We start from the raw sequence: 21,683 nt of genomic DNA, 5'->3' as shown, positions 1-21,683 counted from the left end.
GTATGTGTATTTTTCACCCCCTGGGTTGTTTGCCTTTTCTTCCTTTTTTTGTGGGAGATCTGTATATATGAGGAAAATAAACTTTGTCACATTAGCTGCAATTTTTTTTTCTCCTTGTGGCTTATATTTTGACTTTGCTTATCATTTTTTCCAGTAGAAAATTTGCTTCTTTTTCTGTAATCAAAATTTGTGTGTGTGGGGGTGCACTTTTATGTAATGCCTAGAAAGTCCTTCTTAGTCCTGATATTAGGACAGATTGTTTTATATGATTCTTTTTAGCAACAATTTGTTCCCATTTTATTTTAACAGTCAAGTCTTTGATCTATTTGGAACTTACCCAGATACAAGGCATCCAATAGGGATTGAACTTTACTGCTTTGGTCTAGATGATTCTTAGTTATCTTGACACCATTTATTAATAATATAATAATCTACTTTTGCATCAGTGAGCATTAGTTGACAGCACACTATGTGCCAATCATTATAATCATCACTTCTGTTTAGTGAAGGCTTATTATGTGCCAGGCACAATGCTAAGCACTTTACATTTAGTCCACACAATACCAAGTGAAGTGAGGTGAGATGGAACTTCACGTTTCTAACTTGGTTATTGCAACAGATACCTAATCAAGTTAGAAAAAGCTGATGGCATCCTGGACTTGGGAATAACAAAAGAGATAGAGAGGTAAAGTAGAACTTATACTTCCGGCAGCATGGGAGACTAGATCCACAGAATGGCTCTCTGGCCACATAACAGTGAGATCCTGAATTAGATGCAATTCCTAACACATTGTTGGAAGGATGTGAAGAGGATTCAGTATTCCTCCATTTGCATGCAAGCATGTGTATTAAGTCTCTTCAGTCGTGTCTGACTCTTTGCGACCCCATGGACTGTAGCCCACCAGGCTTCTCTGTCATGGAGGAGCCATCCCACATCATGGGATTCTCCAGGAAAGAATATTGGAGCAGGTTGCCATGCCCTCTTCTATTCCTCCTTCTACTCCCGGTGAATCATGAGCTAAAACCTAACATGGAGTGGTGAGCAAGAGGCAAGGCAGTAAGGAAGGATTTCCCTGAAAGTTAACGTCAATATCAGATTCACAGTCAACAGGCTAAATCTTAGGCCAGGGGCAAGGTGGCTATTACTGAACCTGAGAATTCCCCTTCAGAGTTCCTAAGCAACTGCTACTCCTCTCCAGGGATAAGCATCCTCATGTTAAATTTCCCACAGAGTGAGCTCAAACAAGTGTGACTTCACAATCGAAGATCATCACACACACACAAGGAAGTGAGCCACCAAGAGCAAGAGTCAGCAGAAATAATGACCATCAGATTTAGACCCATAAAGACTTTAGACTTTGTATTTATGATATATAAGAATTTAAAAATTCAATAAATAAAATTTAATCACCTGGAAGGGCCAGCAATAACCATGATAAATTAAAGCAATGCATTAAAAAAAAAATAGACTGACTTGGAAGAGAACCAGATCAAATGCTTAGAGATAAAAGGTACAATTGTTGACCTTAAAAACCAAGTGGATGAGTGGCACATCATTCTTTCAGAGCTGAAGTCAGAGTTAGTGAACTGGGAGAGAGATCTAAATAAGTTATTTAAACTTCAGCTCAGAGAAATGAGAAGCATATAAGAGAAGTTCAAGACATGGAAAATAACTGAGAAAGTCTCTAACATCCATTTAATTGGAGTCCTAGAAGCAGAATATAGAAAAATCTGGGGAGAGGAAATGATTCTAAAAAATTGATGACCTGGAATTTTCCAGAACGCAAGAGCATGATTTCATAAGTAGAAGGAGCACAGCCTTTACTAAGCAGGGTTTTTGTTTTTTTTTTTTTAATATCCTTACCTAGATATACTGTGGGGAGACTGCAAAAAACATCAAAGACTTAGTCCTTAAACTTGGAAAAGATAGACCATTCATGCAAGATCAATTATTAGGCTGAAATGACTTCCCAGTAACTACAACTGAAGCTGGAAGTCAGTGGAACAGTATCTTTAAAATTTTTTTATTAATTTAATTTAATTTTAATTTAAAAAATTTTTTGGCTATATCCACTTGCCGTGTGGGATCTTAGTTCCCTGACCAGGGATGGAACCCATGCCCCACACCTGCATTGGGAGTGCAGAATCTTGACCACTGGACTTCCAGGGAAGTCCCTGGAACAGTATCTTTAATGTGTTGAGAGAAATGAGAGACAGAGAGAGAGCGAGAGAAAGAAGGAGAGGTTAAGATTGAGAAGACCAAGACTGACTTGACTGATTCAGGCCGAGAGCCTATAAGAAGGCTCAGAGATAGGAATGCCAAGTGTTGTTTTTTTTTTTTTTCCTGAGGGGAGAGTAAATGATGGACGGATGAAGAGTGTGATAGTACATGGTTAGGGGCACTGGCCCTAGAACTATACTGCCTGCATTTGAATCCTAGTTCTACAGTTTACTAGCTCCCTCCTTGCTGTGCCTCTTTTTCCTCATCTGCAAGTGGGGATAATTACAGTAACTATAGCAGAAGGCTACCGAGAGGTCCATGACTCGATATCTTTTTAACGTTAATTGAATTTTAAAAGATAATGCAATGCCTAGACGGTGATAGGTGCTTAATGAATGCTGGTGCCTGTGCCCTCCAGGAATCGACAGCTGGATCAACCTGAGCCGCGTGGACCCGGACTCGGAGGTGCAGGGTGAGATCTGCCTGTCCGTGCAGACGCTGGAGGACGTGCGGGGCCGTTGTCTTCACTGTCACGTGCTCCAGGCTAGGTATGGTCATGATGGGGGTGAGGGTGGGGTGGGGGGTGGTCTGAGAATGAGCAGGAATCCACTGGATTCCTCCCAGCTGCCTTGAGACCACCTCACTCCTGAGATATGTCTTGGCTCAAAACCGACATCCTTTGTAAGGCAAACAGTCCGAGATCACCAGGTGGCAAGTTTCTTGGGTTAAAGCTTGAGCAAAATCTTTGTTGGGTCCCCAGTGACCAGCAACCAAAGGCCAGATACTCAGAATGACCAGGCAGATGGGTGTGGACATGTATTAATCAAATCATAAGTGATAGACACCCAATTTATACTGGCTTAAGCAGATTGACTCATGTGAATGACATGCAGCTTCAGGCATGGCTGGATCCAGGTGCTCCAACAGAGACATCAGGAATCTGTAGACATAGATTCCTTGGGTGTCTTTTGTATTAACTTTATTCTCAGACAGTTTCTCCCCAGGTAGGGGCAAAGCTGACCCTAACAGCCCCAGACTGGCATCCTACCAATTTGGCAGCTCCAATGGAAAAAACTATCTTCCACCATTTCCAACCAGTATCCTAGGACTAATTCTTATTGACCCAGTTTGGAGTACCTGCCTATCATTGAACCAATTACACTGACTCTGATTGGTCAGACCTGAGTAGCAAGTCCCTTCCTGGCAGAGAGGGAGGAATCAACCCACTCAAGTCATGTGGGCTGGGAGAAAGGGAGGGGCAGGTCCTGTCCCAAGGAAACATCAGAAAAAAGATGGATACAACTCCTGGGATACCCATCTTCCCTCTTGTCTGTTTATCACTCCCCTCTTTCTCAGCTGCCCCATCACTCTATTTCCTTGACTATTTCCACTCCTTTCACGCTCCCATGTCTTATTTTGTTTTTTTGCCATGTTTTTCCCCACACCTTACTCCCTTTATTCTTACCTTTAGGCCAGTCCTCACCCAAGTTGGACTAGGTCTCTATTTCTAGTTTGCTCTGTGACCTTAAAGTCCTTTCTTGCCCTCTCTGTGCCTCTCCCACCATTTCCAGATTCTATCCTCAGCTGGAGCTCCCTGGAGATTGAATGGAGTAGCAGGCAGGCATAGGACAGGCAAAAGGACTTTTTAGGGGTAGGGACTCCTCACTTACTCTGTGCCCATGGCCTCCTCCCCAACTACAAAGCTATGCAGGATCCTTGCAAGTAGGAGAGGGACCGATTGCTGTCGCTTAGCAACTAGGCTGGCTCCTAGGAAACCAAAGAAGGCTTTGGATGCCAAGCAGGGTGGGAGAGAAACAGCAGGAGGAAACAAGCAGCCCCTGGGTGTGTGGGGGAGAGGGTCCCTGGATTTGGGGGACCTTGAAAAGGAGGGGTGGGAGAGGCTGAAACTTGGGTTGTCATGGCAACCAGAGGCAGGGGGTCCCTTCCTCATGCCTTTTCTTGGTCCTAGTGTGGGTAGGAGTGTTTGTTGAGTGAATGAGTGAGCTAAGCACTCTCCACATGTCATCTCATCCCTTGGCCCTGTAAGGTCAGTCTGTTATTACTCTGATTTTTCAGATGAGGAAATTGAGGCTCAGGGAGGGACAGTGACTTCTCCTAGTGTCACACAGCCAGTGAATGGGAGAATCCAGGCTATGAACCCTGGCATCTGGTCTCCCATCCATGGGCTCCAGGGAAACAAAGGCTCCCTTTCCTTTCCTCACTGCACCTTTACCTGCTGCTTTGTGATGTTCAACTTGACCTTTCTGTGCTTCAGTTTCCTTACCTAGAAAATGTGGGCATAGTAATGTGTCCTCGCAGGGTAGCGTTAATCAAAAGGAAGATACCAGGTTTGGACGGACCTGGTGAAGGATGCTCTTTGCTAGATCCCTACAATGTACTATTTTTTTGTCTTGGAAATCAGCAGCATTTGAATTGTCTACCTTGAACCCTTTCCCCAAGGCTTGGGTCTTGGTCCTTAAGGGTCCTGTGACCCGTACTCCTTACCTCATCTGTCCTCAGGGACCTGGCCCCCCGAGACATCTCCGGCACGTCTGACCCATTTGCGCGTGTGTTTTGGGGCAGCCAGAGCTTGGAGACTTCGGTAAGTGGTGGAGCAGAGCTGGGAGACTGGGGCATTAAATGACCTTGGGAAAGCCACTTACCATTCTGAACCTCAGCCTTCCCATCTGTAAAATGGAGACAAGAATGGTCCCATTAGCTCTGTCTTCTCTCACTCCCTCCTCTCCCAGACCATCAAGAAGACTCGCTTCCCACACTGGGATGAGGTGCTGGAGCTGCGGGAGATGCCAGGTTCCCCATCCCCTCTGCGAGTGGAACTCTGGGACTGGGACATGGTTGGCAAGAATGACTTTTTGGGAATGGTGAGCACCCCCCAGACACCCTACATGGCTCACCACTGCCTCCAAGGGGGACTGGGGAGAAGGGCTGGGCATCCTGGAGCTCACTTGGAAGGGTAGATGTGACGTTTGCCTTATCAGGTACCTTGGCCAGGCCTGAGTGACAGAGTCCCATGATCCCATTGGTGCAGGAACCTACCTAAGGTCATAGAGTGGGCCCAGATTCTTATTCCGGGATGAGAGTACCCAGGTTGACTGTGTGCTTCACTGTGCTAAGTGCTTCTCCGGCATCACTTCATTTATATAACCTTGATGGCCACTGTTAAGAGGCTGGGACCATTGCTGTCTCTATTTTACAGATGGGAAGACTAAGGTTCGGAGAGGAGAAGTGGCTCTCCCAAGGTCATATGATTAAGAAATGGCAGAGTCAGTATTTGAGTTCAGGTCTCTCTGAATCCAGAATCTAACTCTTACTCCTGGATGCACTGGGCTCAAGGTCTTTCTCTTGGAACTTCAGTCTCCCTATCTGTAAAGTGGGTATGATTTTTCTTGCCTCTCAGGAGTTTTGAGTGGATGTATACTCAGCATTTTTGTTTTGACAGTTTTTTTGTTTTTTTTTGGCTGGGTCGCATGACCAGGGATTGAACCTGGGCCGCAGCAGTGAAAGCCGAGTCCTAACCACTAAGCCACCAGGGAAGTGCTGAAGCTGCCAGTTTTTAAAAGGAGGCAAGATTAGAGTAAATAAGAGGGAGACTTGGTCATGGACTTCCCTTGAAATGACCACATGCTTCACCAAAGTCATCAAGCTGTGTAAAATGGTGCCGCTGCTTTGGAAAAATCTGGCAGTTCCTCAGTAGTTAGAGTTACCACGTGACCCAGCACTTGCACTCCTGGGTGTGTGCCAAAGAGAAAGGGAAACATAGCCACACACGACTCTATGTTAATGTAAATAGCAGCATCATTCATAAATAGCCAAAAGTAGAAACAGCTCAGACGTCTATCAACAGATGGGTGAAGAAACAAAATACAGTATATTTACTCAGCGGAATATTATGTGGCCATAAAAAGCAATGACATCCTGACACATGGATCCTGTGACATTCATCCTGACACATTCATCCACACAACATGGATGAATTTTGAAAACACAATGCTAAGTGAAGGAAGCCTGTCCCAAACTCCCCACATATTCCATAATTTCATTTATCAGTTCAGTTCAGTTCAGTCGCTCAGTCGTGTCCGACTCTTCATGACCCCATGGACTGCAGCACACCAGGTCTTGCTGTCCATCACCAACTCCTGGAGCTTACTCAAACTCATGTCCATTGAGTCGGTGATGCCATCCAACTACCTCATCTCTGTCGTCCCCTTCTCTTCCTGCCCCCAATCCCTCCCAGCATCAGAGTCTTTTCCAATGAGTCAGCTCTTCCCATCAGGTGGCCAACATCAGCCCTTCCAATGAACGCTCAGGACTGATCTCCTTTAGGATGGACTGATTGGATCTCCTTGCAGTCCAAGGGACTCTCACAGTTCAAAAGCATCAATTCTTCAGCGCTCAGCTCTCTTCATAGTCCAACTCTCACATCCATACGTGACTACTGGAAAAACCATAGCCTTGACTAGACAGCCCTTTGTTGGCAAAGTAATGTCTCTGCTTTTTAATAACTTTCCTTCCAAGGAGTAAGCGTCTTTTAATTTCATGTCTGCAGTCACCATCTGCAGTGATTTTGGAACCCCAAAAAATAAAGTCAGTCACTGTTTCCCCATCTATTTCCCATGAAGTGATGGGACTGGATGCCTTGATCTTAGTTTTCTGAATGTTGAGTTTCAAGCTTCAAGCCAACTTTTTCACTCTCCTCTTCCACTTTCATCAAGAGGCTGTTTAGTTCTTCACTTTCTGCCAAAAGGGTGGTGTCATCTGCACGTCTGAGGTTATTGATATTTCTCCCTACAATCTTGATTCCAGCTTGTGCTTCATCCAGCCCAGCATTTCTCATGATGTACTCTGCATATAAGTTAAATACAAGAGAATCTATAAGGACAGAAAAATTAGTGGTTGCCAGGGACTGGAGGATGGGGAGTGTTTGCTAATGGATATAGGCTTTCTTTGGCCAGAGGAGCTGATAGAAAATGGTCTGAAATTAGTGGTGGTAGTTGCATAACCTGTGAATATACTAAAGCCACTGAATTACTTTAAATTGGTGAATTATATGGGATATAAATTATATCTGTATAAAGTTGTTATTTAAAAAGAGAGGGGGAGGGTGGGACTTGATCTTCTGGACTATCTTTAAGCCTTTTGATAGATGCAAGTTTGTCCCTCAATGGAGCTGAAAATACACTCACTCCAGACATGCTGTGTCTAGCCGCTGTGTGACCTTGGGCAAGTCACTCCACCTCTCTGAGCCTCAGTTTCCTCAATTGTAGATTAAGAGCTCCCTGGAGGCCTTTGGTACCCTGGCAGGAGCTAATAATCGGGGACTGGGGGATGGACTGTTGCCATCATTGTGTTGATAGAACATGGTGGAGGAGGAGGAGCTGACCCTAGGTGGGCTTTGCCACCCCTCCTTGGGTGGGCAGCCTAACTCTTCTTCCAGGGCCCAGCGGGGCAGAGCTCTGCTGAGGGCCTGTGTGTTGCCCCACAGGTGGAGTTCCCCCCACAGGTCCTGCAACACAACCCGCCCAATGGCTGGTTCCGCCTCCTGCCCTTTCCCAGAGCAGAGGAGGATTCTGGGTAAATGTGGGTACACTGGGAGGAGGCTGGGCTGGAACCATGTTGGGTTCCGTCTTCTGCTCGCAGGCCAGTCCTTATGGGTGCCCACGTCAACCCACACGCTGTCACCAGGTCCCTTCATTCATTTAACAGACGCTTGCTGAATGTCTCACCATGTACGTCTACATGTGTCCAAATGAGTTCACCTTATCCCCACCCACCTGCAAACACATCAGTTCAATCTGGTGTGTGTGCAGAATTTCTGGTCCCTCCACACCTGTCCACACACCTGTTCACACCATCTGTTCCTGTATACATGTGTATACTGTATAACTGCCTCATCTTTCTACCTTGGCTGGATCTGTTTACACTGCCTGCCTGTGTCCATTCCCGTTTATACCCGTCAATACCTGTTCACCCCTGTTTATACTGCCCACGCCTGTTCACACCTGCCCATACCTGTCTTGTCTGACAATTATCCATGCTCTTTACCGGCGCTCACACCTGCCTCTCTTGGCTCTCTGCCCCTGCCCATACATACTTACGTTCCTTTTCCTGTGTTCTGGCCCCGGCCAGCGGGAGCTTGGGTGCTCTGAGGCTGAAGGTGCGCCTGACCGAGGACTCTGTCCTGCCCTCACGGTACTACCAGCCACTTAGGGAGCTGCTCATGGAGTCGGTGCTGGGGCCAGCAGAGGTGTGTGCGTCACTGGGGGGGTGTGTGGGGAATCTGGATCATGGCCACACCCTGCTTTGGGGTCCCAGGGCCCCAGGCCACCTCTCCTGCCTCCTGTCCTTGTGCAGGAGGATGCCGCCAGCCCCTTGGCTGTCCTGGAGGAGTTGACCTCGGGTGACTGCCGCCAGGAGCTGGCCACCAAGCTGGTGAAGCTCTTTCTGGGCCAGGGCCTGACTGGGCCCTTTCTGGACTATCTCACCCGGCGCGAGGTGGCTCGGACCAGTGAGTTGCCTGCATGACCACCCCCAGGCATCACTCCCCAAGGATGGGTCTGCAGAGGGTCTCAGAGAGAGATTTGGGGAGCTCAGGGAGAAGAGGGGCTGCTGTGTCTTTGTGTGTTGGGGTGACAGGGCCTAGGAACCCCCAGCCAGCTGGGAGCATGGTCTTGGGTTCAGGACCTGGTTTTACTACTCATGTGCTGTGTGACCTTAGGCAGCTCAGTTAACCATTCTGGGCCTTTGTACCGTGAAAGGAGTTGATGTGGCAGATCTCCTCGATTCCTGAGGCTGAAAAGATCATGACCACTGCCCCCGCCCCCACCTTGGGTGGGTAGGGTGAGATGGATCCAGCCCCCTACATCCCAGCAAACGCTTCTCTCTGTCCTCTCAGCTGACCCCAACACCCTCTTCCGTTCTAACTCCCTGGCGTCCAAGTCAGTGGAGCAGTTTATGAAGGTGAGTAGGTGAAGGCCTGGGGGGCTGGTGGGCAGTCCGGCGGCTGCTTCCTCATGGGGACTCCCTTCCCAGTGCTTACTTGGAGCCCAGAGCTTGGCCGGCCTCAGGTGGCCCTGGGCAGCCGAGCTGGGGGGCTGCTGGCTGGCCTCACGCTGAGTTGCACCCCAACCCCAGCCCAGAGGCAGGTCTCCACCTCTCTCTGAACCTCTCCCTGCATGGTCCCCCCCGCCCCCAGCTCATGGGCACACCACGGCCTCACCCTCAGCCCCACCCTGTGTGGTGCCCCCTGCCCCCAGCTCGTGGGCATGCCCTATCTGCATGAGGTCCTAAGGCCAGTGATCAACCGCGTCTTCGAGGAGAGGAAGTACATGGAGCTGGATCCCTGCAAGATGGACCTGGGCCGCACCCGGTGAGCCACACCTGAGGGATGAACCTGCCACAGCCCCCTCGTCTGCCTGTCAGACCTGTCAGGCTGGGTCTGTGCCTTCTGCCACCCCACCCCTCCTTCCTGCTTGGGAACCCTTATGTTCTACAGTCTTACAGCCTCCCCTGAGAGCAGCCAACCCCTTAGACCGTGTGGTGCGGTGGTTCTAGGCGGGACTCTGAGACATGAGTGCCTGGGTTCAAACCTCAGATCTGCCATTACTGCTGGGCAGGTTATTTCAAGCCTCGTGAATATCTACCTGATGGACTGTCGGGAGAGTGAACTGAGTCATATACACGAAGCCCAGCACTAACCAGTACTCCAGAAGTACTATTATTTCTATTATGGTGGTAGTGGTGGCTGAGGCCCCTGGGGGAGGGTCTGTGGCAGAGGTTGGCTTGCTGCAGTGCTTGATGACATGGGTTAGGGAGCAGGGCAATGCCAGGGTTTGGGGGTCATTCCATTTCTCCTGGGCTCCTCTTTTCTTTCCAGGACTTTTTCCCTCCAGCTCACGCAGGTGGGCTTGTTCCTACCAAGCCATCAGAGCTGGCTGCTGGGCAGTCCACAGGGGACCATGGTGGAGGCAGGAAATGATCTTTCCTTCTCTTTGGGCCTTGCCCAGCAAGTGCTACCCACCCCTTCTGAACACCCAGGAGCAGGCATTAGGACCCCTTTTTACAGATGAGAAACAGCCTCAGAGAGGGGAGGTCACCTGCCTAAGGCTGCACAGCTGGGAAGTTGCCAAGTGGGGATTTGAACGCAGCCCCTGAGTAGAAGGGCAGAGTCCATCTGTGAAACCCCAAGGCCAGGGCTTTTCCCAGAATACCTGGCAAAGACAGTAGGACTCAGTGGGTGCCCGCAGGGAGCAGGGGCATCTGGGAACTGGCCAGGGCAGGGTGCAGACAGACTCTGAAACTGGCAATCCTGAGTTCTAATCTATGTTCTGCCACCTATTGGCAAGGGGACTTCTCTGAGCCTCAGTTTCCTCATCTGTTAAATGGGAACAATCAGGCTACTTAAAGTGACCTTGGTGGCTCAGAAGGTAAAGAACACACTTGCGATGCAGGAGACTTGGGTTCAATCCCTGTGTCAGGAAGATCCCCTGGAGAAGGAAATGGTTATCCACTCCAGTATTCTTGCCTGGAGAATTCCATGGACAGAGGAGCCTGGGGGGCTACAGTCCACGGGGTCACAAAAAGTTGGACACAGTTGAGTGACTGAGCACACCCCCCCCCACACACACACGTGTATGTGCCAAGCAGTAGGCTGAGTGCTGAGTTTGTAGCAGGAAACAAATGGACACAAATCTGTCTTACTGGGGAAGACAAGTAATATTAATAAACAAAAGAAGACTCTTGCAGGTGATTAGTGAAATGGAGGGAAGTAAAGTGAGGGAGGGTCGTGGGAAGAGCCAGGGAGGTCACAGGGACAGCCTCACAGAGAAGGGGGTGTGGAATCTAAGGCTTGGAGGAGGTGAGGGAGGGAGTCCTGTGCAGGTCTGCTGGAAGATGTTCCAGGCAGGGGAAACAGAAAGTGCAAAGGTCCTGGGGCAGCAGTGCGTGTCTGGCAGGTCTGCACTGGAAATGTAGGGAACCCGGGTCCATGCTGGTGAGCAGTGGGACAGAGATGGCCTCTTTGAAGAGGTGACTTCCCACAGGGGGAATGGACCAGTAGGAGGGGAGGCCATGGAGAAGGGATGAGAAGGTGGGTGCTCTCTGAGCTTAGTAGGGGCTGGCTTCTGAGGCACAACCCTCCGCTTGCTTCTCCAGGAGAATCTCCTTCAAGGGTGCACCCTCCGAGGAACACGTGCGTGAGGCCAGCCTGGGGCTGCTGACGGGCTACCTGGGGCCTATCGTGGATGCCATTGTGGGCTCCGTGGGGCGCTGCCCATCCGCCATGCGCCTCGCCTTCAAGCAGCTGCGCCAGCGCGTGGAGGAGCGTTTTCCCCAGGCGGAGCATGAGGTGGGTCAGGCGGTCTCATTGGGTAGATGGGGACACTGAGGCTGGGGAGGGGCAGTGGCTTGTCCAGGGCCACAGGGAGAGGCAGGGGAGGAGTGGGACAGAACCTGGGCCACCCACCCTGAGGTGCTGTGTGTCTTGGCAGAATTGGGGACAGTGTTCTGGCAGGATCTGGGGCCCAGGGGTGATGATAGTGGTGATGATGAGGATGATAATAATAACAGCAGCTAACACTACATATATTGGGACTTCCCTGGTGGCTTAGTGGTAAAGAATCCACCTGCCAATGCAGGAGATGCAGGACACGCGGGTTTGATCCCTGGGTCGGGAAGATCCCCTGGAGAACATAGCAACCCGATCCAGTATTCTTGCCTGGAGAATCCCACAGATAGAGGAGCCTGGCGGGCTATAGTCCATGAGGTCTCAGAGTCAGATATGACTGAGCGACCAAACAACCACCACAACACTATATACTGCCCTGTCTAGGGGTCAGACTTTGTTTTACATATTTATTACCTCATCTAGTCTTCACATCCACCCTGTGAGGTGGATGCCAGTATTATCCCATTTTACAGAGGAGGAAACTGAGGCCCAGAGAGGTGAGGTGCTTTGGCTAAGAGTCGTGGACTCAAGGCTCAGCCTCCAGACTTGCAGAGGGAATCTCTCCCTCCCCCCATCCTCCTCCTCCTCAGACCTGAGCCGGGGCCTCCAACTGGGACCAGGCTGATTTACACTCCACACTGTGGGGCTCTTGCCTCGGCCGCTGGTGGAGGTGCTAAGTGGGACACATCCGCAGCTGGGGGCGGGGGAAGCGGGAGACCAGCTCCCCAGACAGCCTGGCCCTTGCGGGAGGAGCCCTGATCAGTGACACCCAAGTGTCCCCCAGGTCTCAGCCCCCATGGTGAGCGGTGGCCACGGGCAGGGAACAGAGACTTCCTCATGCCCACGAAGATGGAGGGGGCCAGAGAAACCCAAGCAGCCCCTCTCTCTGCCGCTCTGACACCTGGTTCCTCCTCAAGAAAGGAGGAAGTTAATGAGCTGACGTCAAAGGCTAAAGTTACCCAGGAACATGGCGGGCTGGGGTGGGGGGCAGCCTAGGGGCAGTTTGGGGTTCCAGATCTGTGGGACCTCCTCCCCCATCTCTGAGCAGCCCCAGGGACCCAGCTCCTGGCAAGGCTCAGTGTCAATGCAGAGGTGCCCTGGAAACTTGGCACATACCCAGAGAGGGTATTGTCTTATGTGTGAATACAACCCCTAAATAAACACAGCAACATATTCTCGGGGGCTATATATAGCTTGTGAATGTGATGGGTAGGTGAGGAGCCGTTTGGAGGGGGTCAGCGCCCAGGAGAGAGACACGCCTCTTCCCAAGTCCCCTCTGGAGCTAGGGGAACCAGCCTTATGCGCAGGTGGCCCAGGCCTGGGTCTCACACGAAGGGCCACCATGTTTTACAATTTGTGGAGGGCAGAGGCTGGGACTGGGGGTTGTGCAAGAAGCCAGCTGAACTGGGTTTGCTACCAAGCCTCAGTTTCTTCATCTGGAAAATGGGGATAGTAGTACTACCCCATGAGATTGCTTGAGGAATTGTGCAGGCTTGTGCAGGCTTAGTTTTTGACACCCAGTAGCTAGTGTTGAATGCAGGACAGTGTGATGAAGGGCAGAGTTCAAATTCTGCCTGGGTTCAAATTCCTGGCTCTGCCACTTATTGCTGTGTGACCTTGGGCAAGTGACCTTCCCTCTCTGGGTCTCAGTTGCTTCCTCTGCAAAATGGAGACACAGAACCTCCAAGGGTGAGTATTAAATAAGCAAATACATGGAGAAATATTTGGCCTGTTGCTATTCACGATCAGAAATCACAGATCTGGGTTTCAATCCTGCTTCCTCTACTCATCAGCTGCGTGACCTGGGGCAAGTCAGTTGACATCTCTGAGCTTCTGCTTCCTCAGCTGTGAAATGGGAATAATGATGATGCCTCTTTCACAGGGCTGTGCCCTTTGCACAGTGCTTGGCACAAAGCAGACTCTGAGGATGTTTGGCTAAGTCTGATGGTGCAGAATTGGTATTATTACTCCATTTTCCAGGTGGGGAAACTGAGGCCCAGAGAAGAAAAGCCTCCTTGACAGACCAGGATGGCCTCCTGAGCCATGTCCCCTTCTACTTCTTCTCCCTGTACCACCGATCCTTTGTCCTTGCTGTCCCAGTTTCCCCAACTGGGAAGTGGGTTTGGAGGACCCCTCTCATCTGCTGCTCCTCTCCGCAGGACGTGAAGTACCTGGCCATAAGCGGCTTTCTCTTCCTGCGATTCTTCGCACCTGCCATCCTCTCTCCAAAGCTGTTTGACCTCCGGGACCAGCACGCGGATCCCCAGACCAGCCGCTCACTGCTGCTGCTTGCCAAGGTGCAGGCAGTGGAGGGCTCCCCGCCAAATCCTGGGTGTTCTTAGCCAGGGAGGAGCATGGGAGGACCAAACTGGGAGGCCAGACCAATTGAAGACCCAAGTGAGGCTCAGAGAAATCTGTTTGACATGGCACCTTCAGCTTTTTAAAGATTAATTAGACTGCACCAGGCCTTAGATGTGCCATGTGGGATCTTTAGTTGCAACATGTAAACTCTTAGTTGTGACATGTGGGATCTAGTTCCCTGACCAGGGATTGAACCTGGGGCCCCCTGCACTTAAAAGCAAGGAGTCTTAGCCACTGGACCATGAGGGGGAATTCCCAGCTTTTCATCCAGAGTGTGAAGGCTTTCATTTTGCTCTCAATTCCCTCTTTGGAACAAAACCCCTCCCCTTCTGGGGGAAGGTGGGAAGCAGGCTAGCAGTCATTTACACTTTAGTATGAATCAGACCATCATTCACCAAGGGGCCACATTTGGAGGTTCTGATGGGCTCAGGTATGTATGATGAGATCAAGCAGTCCTGAATGAGGTTATTTGGGTTCTAGATGGGGGACAGAATAAAAGCACTGGGGATACACATCTGTGCACAGAGAGGGACAGATATCTTTTCAAGCAGGTGTTTATATCACTTTCTCCTTTCATTGGACACTGATTTGGGAGCCAGGACTCTGGGGCTGTTCTGGGTCCACAGAGGCCCTTCCGCGCTGGCAGTGACCTTGGCCCTGGCAGCGCCCCCTGCTTCTTTGCTCCAGGCTGTGCAGAGCATTGGAAATCTGGGCCAGCAGCTGGGCCAGGGCAAGGAGCTGTGGATGGCCCCCCTACACCCCTTCCTGCTGCAGAGTATTTCCAGGGTGAGAGACTTCCTGGACCAGCTGGTGGAGGTGGATGGGAAGGAGGGTGAGTTCCCATGGCCCTGCTACAGCCAACTTGTCACTCTACGGGACCCTCAGGACCTACCCGTCCACCACCCCTCCCCAACCCCAGCACTCACCGAGACTGTGCACCTGTGGGTCAGCTAGTCAGTCAACGAACGCTTCCTGGTATATACTGTGTTAGGGCCCAGGGATGAACAGATGCAGGCCCTCCAGACTATTTCAGCCCCTATGGAGATGTGAGAGGGGATCGTGGCATGGTACTTACTCCATCGATAGATATCTATTAAGTGCCTGCTATGTCCTAGACACCGGTCCAGGGTCTGGGGACACAGCAGTGGGTGGGTGAGACAGAAGAAGCTCCTGCTCATGTGGAAGTTTTATTCTAGTGGAGACAGCAGGCAGTAAACAAGATGAGTTAGCAAATCATATGGTGTGTTAGGAAGAGATAAGTGCTAAGGAGAAAAAATAAAGGAAGGAAGGGAATATTGGGCTGGGGGTGGCAGATCAGCCTTTTAGAGAGGGTGGCCAGGAATGGCCTCCCCAGGGTGATATTAGAGCAAAGACCTGAAAGAGAACAGAGAGGAAGCAGTGAGGATCCTGGGCAAGTGTTTCAGGCTGGGGACAGTGTGTGCAAAGGCCCTGGGGTGGACAGTGAGGGGGCGCCAGTGAAGAAGAATGAACGAGAGGGAGTGGAGGAGAGGTGAGGGGGCAGGTCGTGTGGGGCTGCTGGAAGGATTTAGGCTTTTACTTGGAGTAAGTGGAACCACAGGGTAGATTCATTTTATTAATATTTAAGTATTTATTTATTTGGCTGCGTCAGGTCTTAGTTGCGGCATGTGGGCTCAGTAGTTGTGCAGGCTTAGTTGTCCCGAAGCATGTGGGATCTTAGTTCGCTGACCAGGAATCGAACCTGTGTCCCCTGCATTGGCAGGTAGATTCTTAACCTCTGGACCCCCAGGGAACTCCCCATGGGATAGTTTTAAGCAGAGGAGTTAGGGATGAGTCTATATCATAATGTGGGGCCCAGGTCATGAAATACTTGGGTCCAAATCACCTAGGAGCACCCTGTGGAAATGTGGAGGCCTGGTTGTGACCTGGTGGGGTCCCTGTATGCTGGGGGTGGGGGGGCCTGTGTCTGGATCCCCTAAGGGTAGCTAGATCCAGGGCATAGTGACTAGCATCCAGTCACTCCCTGGACTGACTCCGTAAAGCGTGGCTCCTCCTGCTGGTGCCTGTACATCCCTCAAGTTGGAAAGGGATCACCAAGGCCAACTTTGGGGCCCCCACTCCCTGCCACCCCCATTCCCTTCCCCAGCCCTCAATCATACCATTCTCTTTGGAGAAAGTAGAGTCCATCTTATTCATCCTTCCGCCTCTCGGGGAGCCAAGAATCCCACTCCTCCATGAGACCCTCGGAAGGTGGAGCCTGGGTGGGAAGGGTTCCCAGTCCCCTCTTCCCATTTTCCAGAGGCTGGGGGCCCAGCCAGGGCCCTGGTCCCGCCCTCAATGACTGTCCGAGAAGGCTACCTACTCAAGCGCAAGGAGGAGCCTGCCGGCCTGGCCACACGCTTTGCCTTCAAGAAGCGCTACTTCCGGCTCAGCGGGGAGATGCTGTCCTACTCCAAGAGTCCTGAGTGGCAGGTGGGGCTCCAGCCCGAAGTGGAGGGACTTCCACGGTGGCCTCCCTCACAGTGCTGCCTCTTTGTACCCAGGGGGATACTGAGGCCCAGGAGGGGACAAGGACTTGCCCAAGGTCCCAAAGCAGCTTAGCAAACTCAAATTCCAAGGCCAGGCTCTGCTAATACCTGTGAGTCCAGGTGGGCACAGAACAGGTACAGGCAAACGCTTACACATACCATCAGATGATCTTCAGCATGTGCACCTGTGGTGGCTGGGACGTACCCACCCAGATGTGGACACTCCCAGGGCGTGGACAATGCTTAGCCCTCCTCAGCTGTTTCCATGCAGGTCTCTGCCCGCACACCATGCATGCTAAGTCACTTTGGTCATGTCTGATTCTTTTGTGAGCCTATGGACTGTAGCCTGCCAGGCTCTTCTGTCCATGGGATGCTCCAGGTGAGAATACTGGAGTGGGTTGCCATGCCCTCCTCCAAGGGATCTTCCTGACCCAGGGATCAAATCTGAGTCCCTCTTGTCTCTTGCATTGGCAGGCAGGTTCTTTACTACTAACCCCACCTGGGAACCCCAAAGGGGATGCTGTGGCTGCATGGGCTGGGAATTGAACCTGGGCCTCCCGTGTGGCAGGCGAGAATTCTACCACTGAACTACCCATGCACCCAAGTGCTATAGAGACTCACAGAAAATTGGATCTCACCCAAAGGTACATGCACTCATATCCAGGCTTTCGTTCACCCATCCATTCACCCATCAAGCACTTATCAAGTACCTACTATGTACCATGCAGTGTTCTAGGTGCTGGAGATACTGCAGTAAACAAAACACAAACTCCCTGCTCTCGTGGGGCTGCCATTCAAGTCTAGCTCAAACTGAGACACCCACGGGGATCTACCCATTTCTGTGTCTGCACACCCACAAATCATAACAGCTACCACTGGAGACGGTGTCCACACTTATTCTTTCTACTTTATCAGCAGAGTGTAGATTCTAGAGTTCAACTCCCTGTCCAGTTCTGGCTCCACCAGCTGAGTGGCCTCTGGAGGGTCCTTTATTCTCTTATGGCTCAGTTTTCTCATCTGTAAATTGGGAGGAATGATGGACCCAGCTTCAGAAATCTGTTGTCATGATGAAATAAGTCGGTGGGTGTAGAGTGCTTAGAACCACATCCCAAGTGCAGTAGCAGGGATTGCCATGGTGATGGTGATGATGATGGAAACTGATGCCCAGAGAAGTGATCACTGCGAGAGTGATTGCGGGACTCACAGGGCCGACAAGTGGACACGCACATAGCACAGATGCACCAGGCTGACTGTCCCCATGCCGGAACACACCGCCCGCTGCACACACCCACAGGAAAGCTGTCCCCAGGCCCGGTCTCCCTGGCCCCTGGCCCTAGCCTGCCCTGCAGCGAGAGTCCTCTCTCCCAGATGCGCTCGTCCATCCCCGTGTCGCACATCCGAGCCGTGGAGCGCGTGGACGAGGGCGCCTTCCAGCTGCCGCACGTGATGCAGGTGGTGACGCAGGACGGCGCGGGGGCGCCGCACACCACCTACCTCCAGTGCAAGGTGAGGCGCCGCCACCATGGGGGAGGAGCAGAGGGCGCCTCTGGGGTCCCAACCCATCTCTGACTGCCCCTCCATCTCCCCGCAGAACGTGAACGAGCTCAACCAATGGCTGTCGGCCCTGCGCAAGGCCAGCGCCCCCAACCCGGACAAGCTGGCCTCCTGCCACCCCGGTGCCTTCCGCAGCGGGCACTGGACCTGCTGCCTCCAGGCCGAGCGCTCAGGTGAGGGGGCAGGGCGGGCTCAGGCTCCGCCCTCCACACCTGTCAATCGCAGGGTGTCCCACCTCCGCCTGGGCTGCCCTGCAACCTTGAGCAAGTAACTTAACCTCTCTCTGCCTTAGTCTCCTGAAGTGTAAAATGGGCCGGATGATAATGTCCACCTTGTAGGGCTGCTGTGAGGATTAAATAAGTTGATATATGCAAAGCGATTAGAACGCTGCCTGTCACACAGATACTTTTTTTCAAGTGCCTACCAAATGCCAGGCTTGTTCTCAGGAAAATAAATGAATAACCAGACAATTGTAATACAGTGTTACAAATGCCAAGATGAGGCTTTTGAGATGCCAGTGAACCCTTCTGGCCCAGCCCCAGGGTAGGACAGCAAGAAGGGCTTCCTGGAGGAGGTGTGGCTCAAGTGTGACCTGTGAGAAGAGTAAGAGTTAAGTAGTGAAGTTGGAGAACGGGACAGAGGAAGAATGTTTCAGGCAGAGCAAAGACAGGCTGAAGGATCGAGAAAGGTCTGTGTGGCTGAGCCTAGAGTGTGGGAGGGGCATGGAGAGAAGGGAGGCTATTGCTCTGTTGGGTGAAGGCAGGGGCAGTGTAGCTGGAAGGAAGCAGTAGGTTTGAAGAGTGGTTTTAGAAGTCTAAGGGGCGGGGCTTGCCCATGGAGGCTCTGGAAGGGGAATGCGAAGCTACAGATGATGCCGCTGTGTCGCCCCCAGCTTCCGGTTGCAGCCGCACGCACTCGGCCGTCACCCTGGGGGACTGGAGTGACCCGCTGGATCCCGATGCTGAGACCCAGATGGTGTATCGGCAGCTGCTTCTGGGGCGGGACCGGCTCAGGTGGGTCCCACCCCATGATCACCGGTTCATTCTTCCCGTGTACCTCTGATGAGCTTCTGGGTGGGGACAGGCTCTAGGGGAGGACTGTTGCCATCCTCAGGTGGGCTCTGATACAGAACTAGATCTTGGGACCTTTTTTTTTTTTCACTTTGGCCATGCCACACGGCATGTAGGGTCTTAGTTCCCCCACCAGGGATTGAACCCTTGCCCCGGGACATTGGAAGCTCAGAGTCTTAACCACTGGGCTGCCAGGGAAGTCCCATGGATCTTGAGATCCTCTGATACCCAGGACTCCCGAGACACAAGTGGATGTGTGTTCCCACCCCCTCTTGGTTGATCTCAGGGTCACTGTAACTCAGTGATGGAGATTTGTTCCAGCTTACAGTGTGAGTCCTGAAGCTGGCCTGCCTGGGTTCAAATCCTGGACAGGCTGTGTGAAACTTGGGCGAGTTGCTTACCTTCTCTGTACCTCAGTTTTCTCAGTCTGGAAAATTAGGGTACCAACAGTCCTTACCTCATGGGGTTGTCCTGAGGACCGAAAGAACTCATACAGGTAAAGCACTTTGTAGGTGCCTGGACACATCGTTAGCTTTCTATATAATAAAAATATGAAATATAATACCCTTTCTAATAATAAAGGGTAACAATTATTATTATGCTGTGCAACCTTAGGCAAGTTGCTTTAGTTCTCTCTGTCTCAGTGGTCATCTGTGTAATGGAGCTCCTAGTAAGTATCCACCTGTGTTTTGTGCTAATTAAATGAGTTTATACATGGAAAGGGCTTGGAATAGCATCAGACACTCTATGTTTGCTGTGATGATGATGGCAATGGTGATGATTTAGTGGGAACCTGTAATGTTTCCTTCAACCAGCAGAATTTCTGGGTTCGAGAGCAGGATTGGGATTCAGGGACCAGCCTGGTTTTCTCCCTCTTAACTTTCAGGATGAAATTCCTTGAGGATTCCAACATGGATACAACTCTGGAGGCAGCCACAGAGCAGGGCTCCAGTGCCATGGAAGGTAAGGGGATAAGGAAATCCCTTTTCTTTCTCTTCTCTGGTACCTCCCACAACTTGCCAAGAACCTCCCACCCTGGTCTCTGAGCCCCTTCTCCCTCACCCCCACTCTCCTGTTTGCAATCCACCAGCAGGTCAGGGAGCTGCATGTGCCCGGCTCTGGCACATTTTAGGATTCTTGGGGCACCAGGCACATCCAGAGTCTGAGGAAGCCACTGAACCGGAATTAGAGCAGCCTGCTGTGGCCTGGCTGAAACACTATGGCCTCCTCTTCTCTCTCCCAGGGGCCTGTACTGATGCCCTGGCTCGGCAGAGGGAGGCAGCTGCCCGCCTGCTGAAGGTGCTCACAGACCTGGACCAAGCCCACGAGGAGTTCCAGCAGCAGGAACAGGGGAAGGTGGTTTCGGGCCCCCTGAGGCCCTAAGGAGATGCCAGAGTCAGCCTGGAAGGAGGAGGGAGGAGCCAGTGGGCCCTTCTCAACATCCCCTGGCCCAGGAATCCCCTCGTGGCTGCCCTGCACCTCACTGATGCTGTGACTTGCAGGCTCCTAGAGATATCCTAGTCCCATGTGTCCTAAGCCCGGAACCCAGGCATGGAAGTCCTTTGGCTGGGGACCAGCCTTGCACTGAATGAATCTCTCCCTCTGGGTTGAGGCAGGCTGGAGTGGATGGAATAAGGAATCTGACTTCCTTGGCTCACCTTGAGGTCTCTGCTTCACTGGACTGGCCTCTACCCACACTGACTAGGGCAGCCTGGCCCTGAGCCGCTAGATACAGCTGTACCTGAAGCCCTGACGCCCATGTGGCCTTGTTGCCCCAGACAGGCACTAAAATGGGCTCAACCCCTTCCTATTTTCATGTCTGCCAATCCCTGTAACCTCACTGATCCTCCTGAACCCTGTCCTTGGCCAAGAATCCTAACCACAAGCTTCTACAATCAGGGGCCCCCAGGAATAACTGAGGCTGAGAGCCCAGTGCCTGACCCAGACCCCTGAAGCCTGAGAGACCTCAGGCCAGGCTCTTTCCCTCTCTTTGAGCCTCAGTTTACCCTGTATAAAATAAGTGAGAGAGTTGATATGTGTGATTTTCAAAATGGGTTCCATGGCGATAGCATAGGAAACAGGGAGAGATTTCTCAGTTGTGGTTCACAGATACCCTGTGGGAGAAGTATCAACTGGATACCCTATTCTCAGAGTATCTGCTGGAAATGCAGCTTCCTGGATCAACTGAATCAGAATCTGAGGAGCATGAGGGCAGGCATCAGGGCTTTCAGGTGATGTGGATTGCACGTGAGATTTGAGGATCACGGGGCTGGGCGATTTTATATTGAGGTGAGCTTTTGTTTGAGAATGAATCGCAGAAGTTAAAATGTTGGGGAATACCCAACTGGCAGGATTGGAAGGGTCTCCAAATATTCATTTCCCGTTTTGTATTAACTAGAGGGTAGGACAGAAACTTGAAGAACCAGGAAAGATGCGGTGCTATCCCAAAGGTGCCCAGCAGGGGTCGCCTGGAGCTGCAGCATTCACTACAGCCTCCCAGCCTCCAG

The 21,683-nt window shown here is 51.5% G+C and overlaps 1 protein-coding gene and 1 non-coding gene across 3 annotated transcripts in view; one reads left to right on the top strand and one right to left on the bottom strand.

The window, feature by feature from the left end:
* The window catches only part of RASAL1 (RAS protein activator like 1), a 32,985-nt gene extending 11,776 nt beyond the window's left edge, over positions 1–21,209 (top strand). For both annotated transcript variants that reach the window (XM_061384927.1, XM_061384928.1), the window contains 17 exons: positions 2,640–2,769; positions 4,742–4,823; positions 4,972–5,103; positions 7,725–7,813; positions 8,369–8,486; positions 8,594–8,747; positions 9,135–9,199; positions 9,496–9,608; positions 11,393–11,585; positions 13,844–13,981; positions 14,733–14,877; positions 16,324–16,496; positions 17,921–18,058; positions 18,144–18,279; positions 18,999–19,119; positions 20,063–20,139; positions 20,420–21,209. In XM_061384927.1, coding sequence (XP_061240911.1) covers positions 2,640–2,769; positions 4,742–4,823; positions 4,972–5,103; positions 7,725–7,813; positions 8,369–8,486; positions 8,594–8,747; positions 9,135–9,199; positions 9,496–9,608; positions 11,393–11,585; positions 13,844–13,981; positions 14,733–14,877; positions 16,324–16,496; positions 17,921–18,058; positions 18,144–18,279; positions 18,999–19,119; positions 20,063–20,139; positions 20,420–20,559 — 2,144 coding nt within the window. In that variant the 3' untranslated portion in view covers positions 20,560–21,209. The remainder of the gene's footprint in view (positions 1–2,639; positions 2,770–4,741; positions 4,824–4,971; positions 5,104–7,724; positions 7,814–8,368; positions 8,487–8,593; positions 8,748–9,134; positions 9,200–9,495; positions 9,609–11,392; positions 11,586–13,843; positions 13,982–14,732; positions 14,878–16,323; positions 16,497–17,920; positions 18,059–18,143; positions 18,280–18,998; positions 19,120–20,062; positions 20,140–20,419) is intronic.
* TRNAG-GCC (transfer RNA glycine (anticodon GCC)) lies at positions 17,080–17,150 on the bottom strand. The gene has a single exon. It is a non-coding gene; the product is annotated as a tRNA-Gly (tRNA).
* Positions 21,210–21,683: the final 474 nt, after the last annotated feature.

The sequence above is a fragment of the Bos javanicus genome, chromosome 17, assembly GCF_032452875.1.
Source record: "Bos javanicus breed banteng chromosome 17, ARS-OSU_banteng_1.0, whole genome shotgun sequence".
In the NCBI taxonomy this organism is placed as follows: Eukaryota; Metazoa; Chordata; class Mammalia; order Artiodactyla; family Bovidae; genus Bos; species Bos javanicus.
Note: the sequence above shows the minus strand (reverse complement) of the source record. Positions and strands in the feature narration are given on the sequence as shown.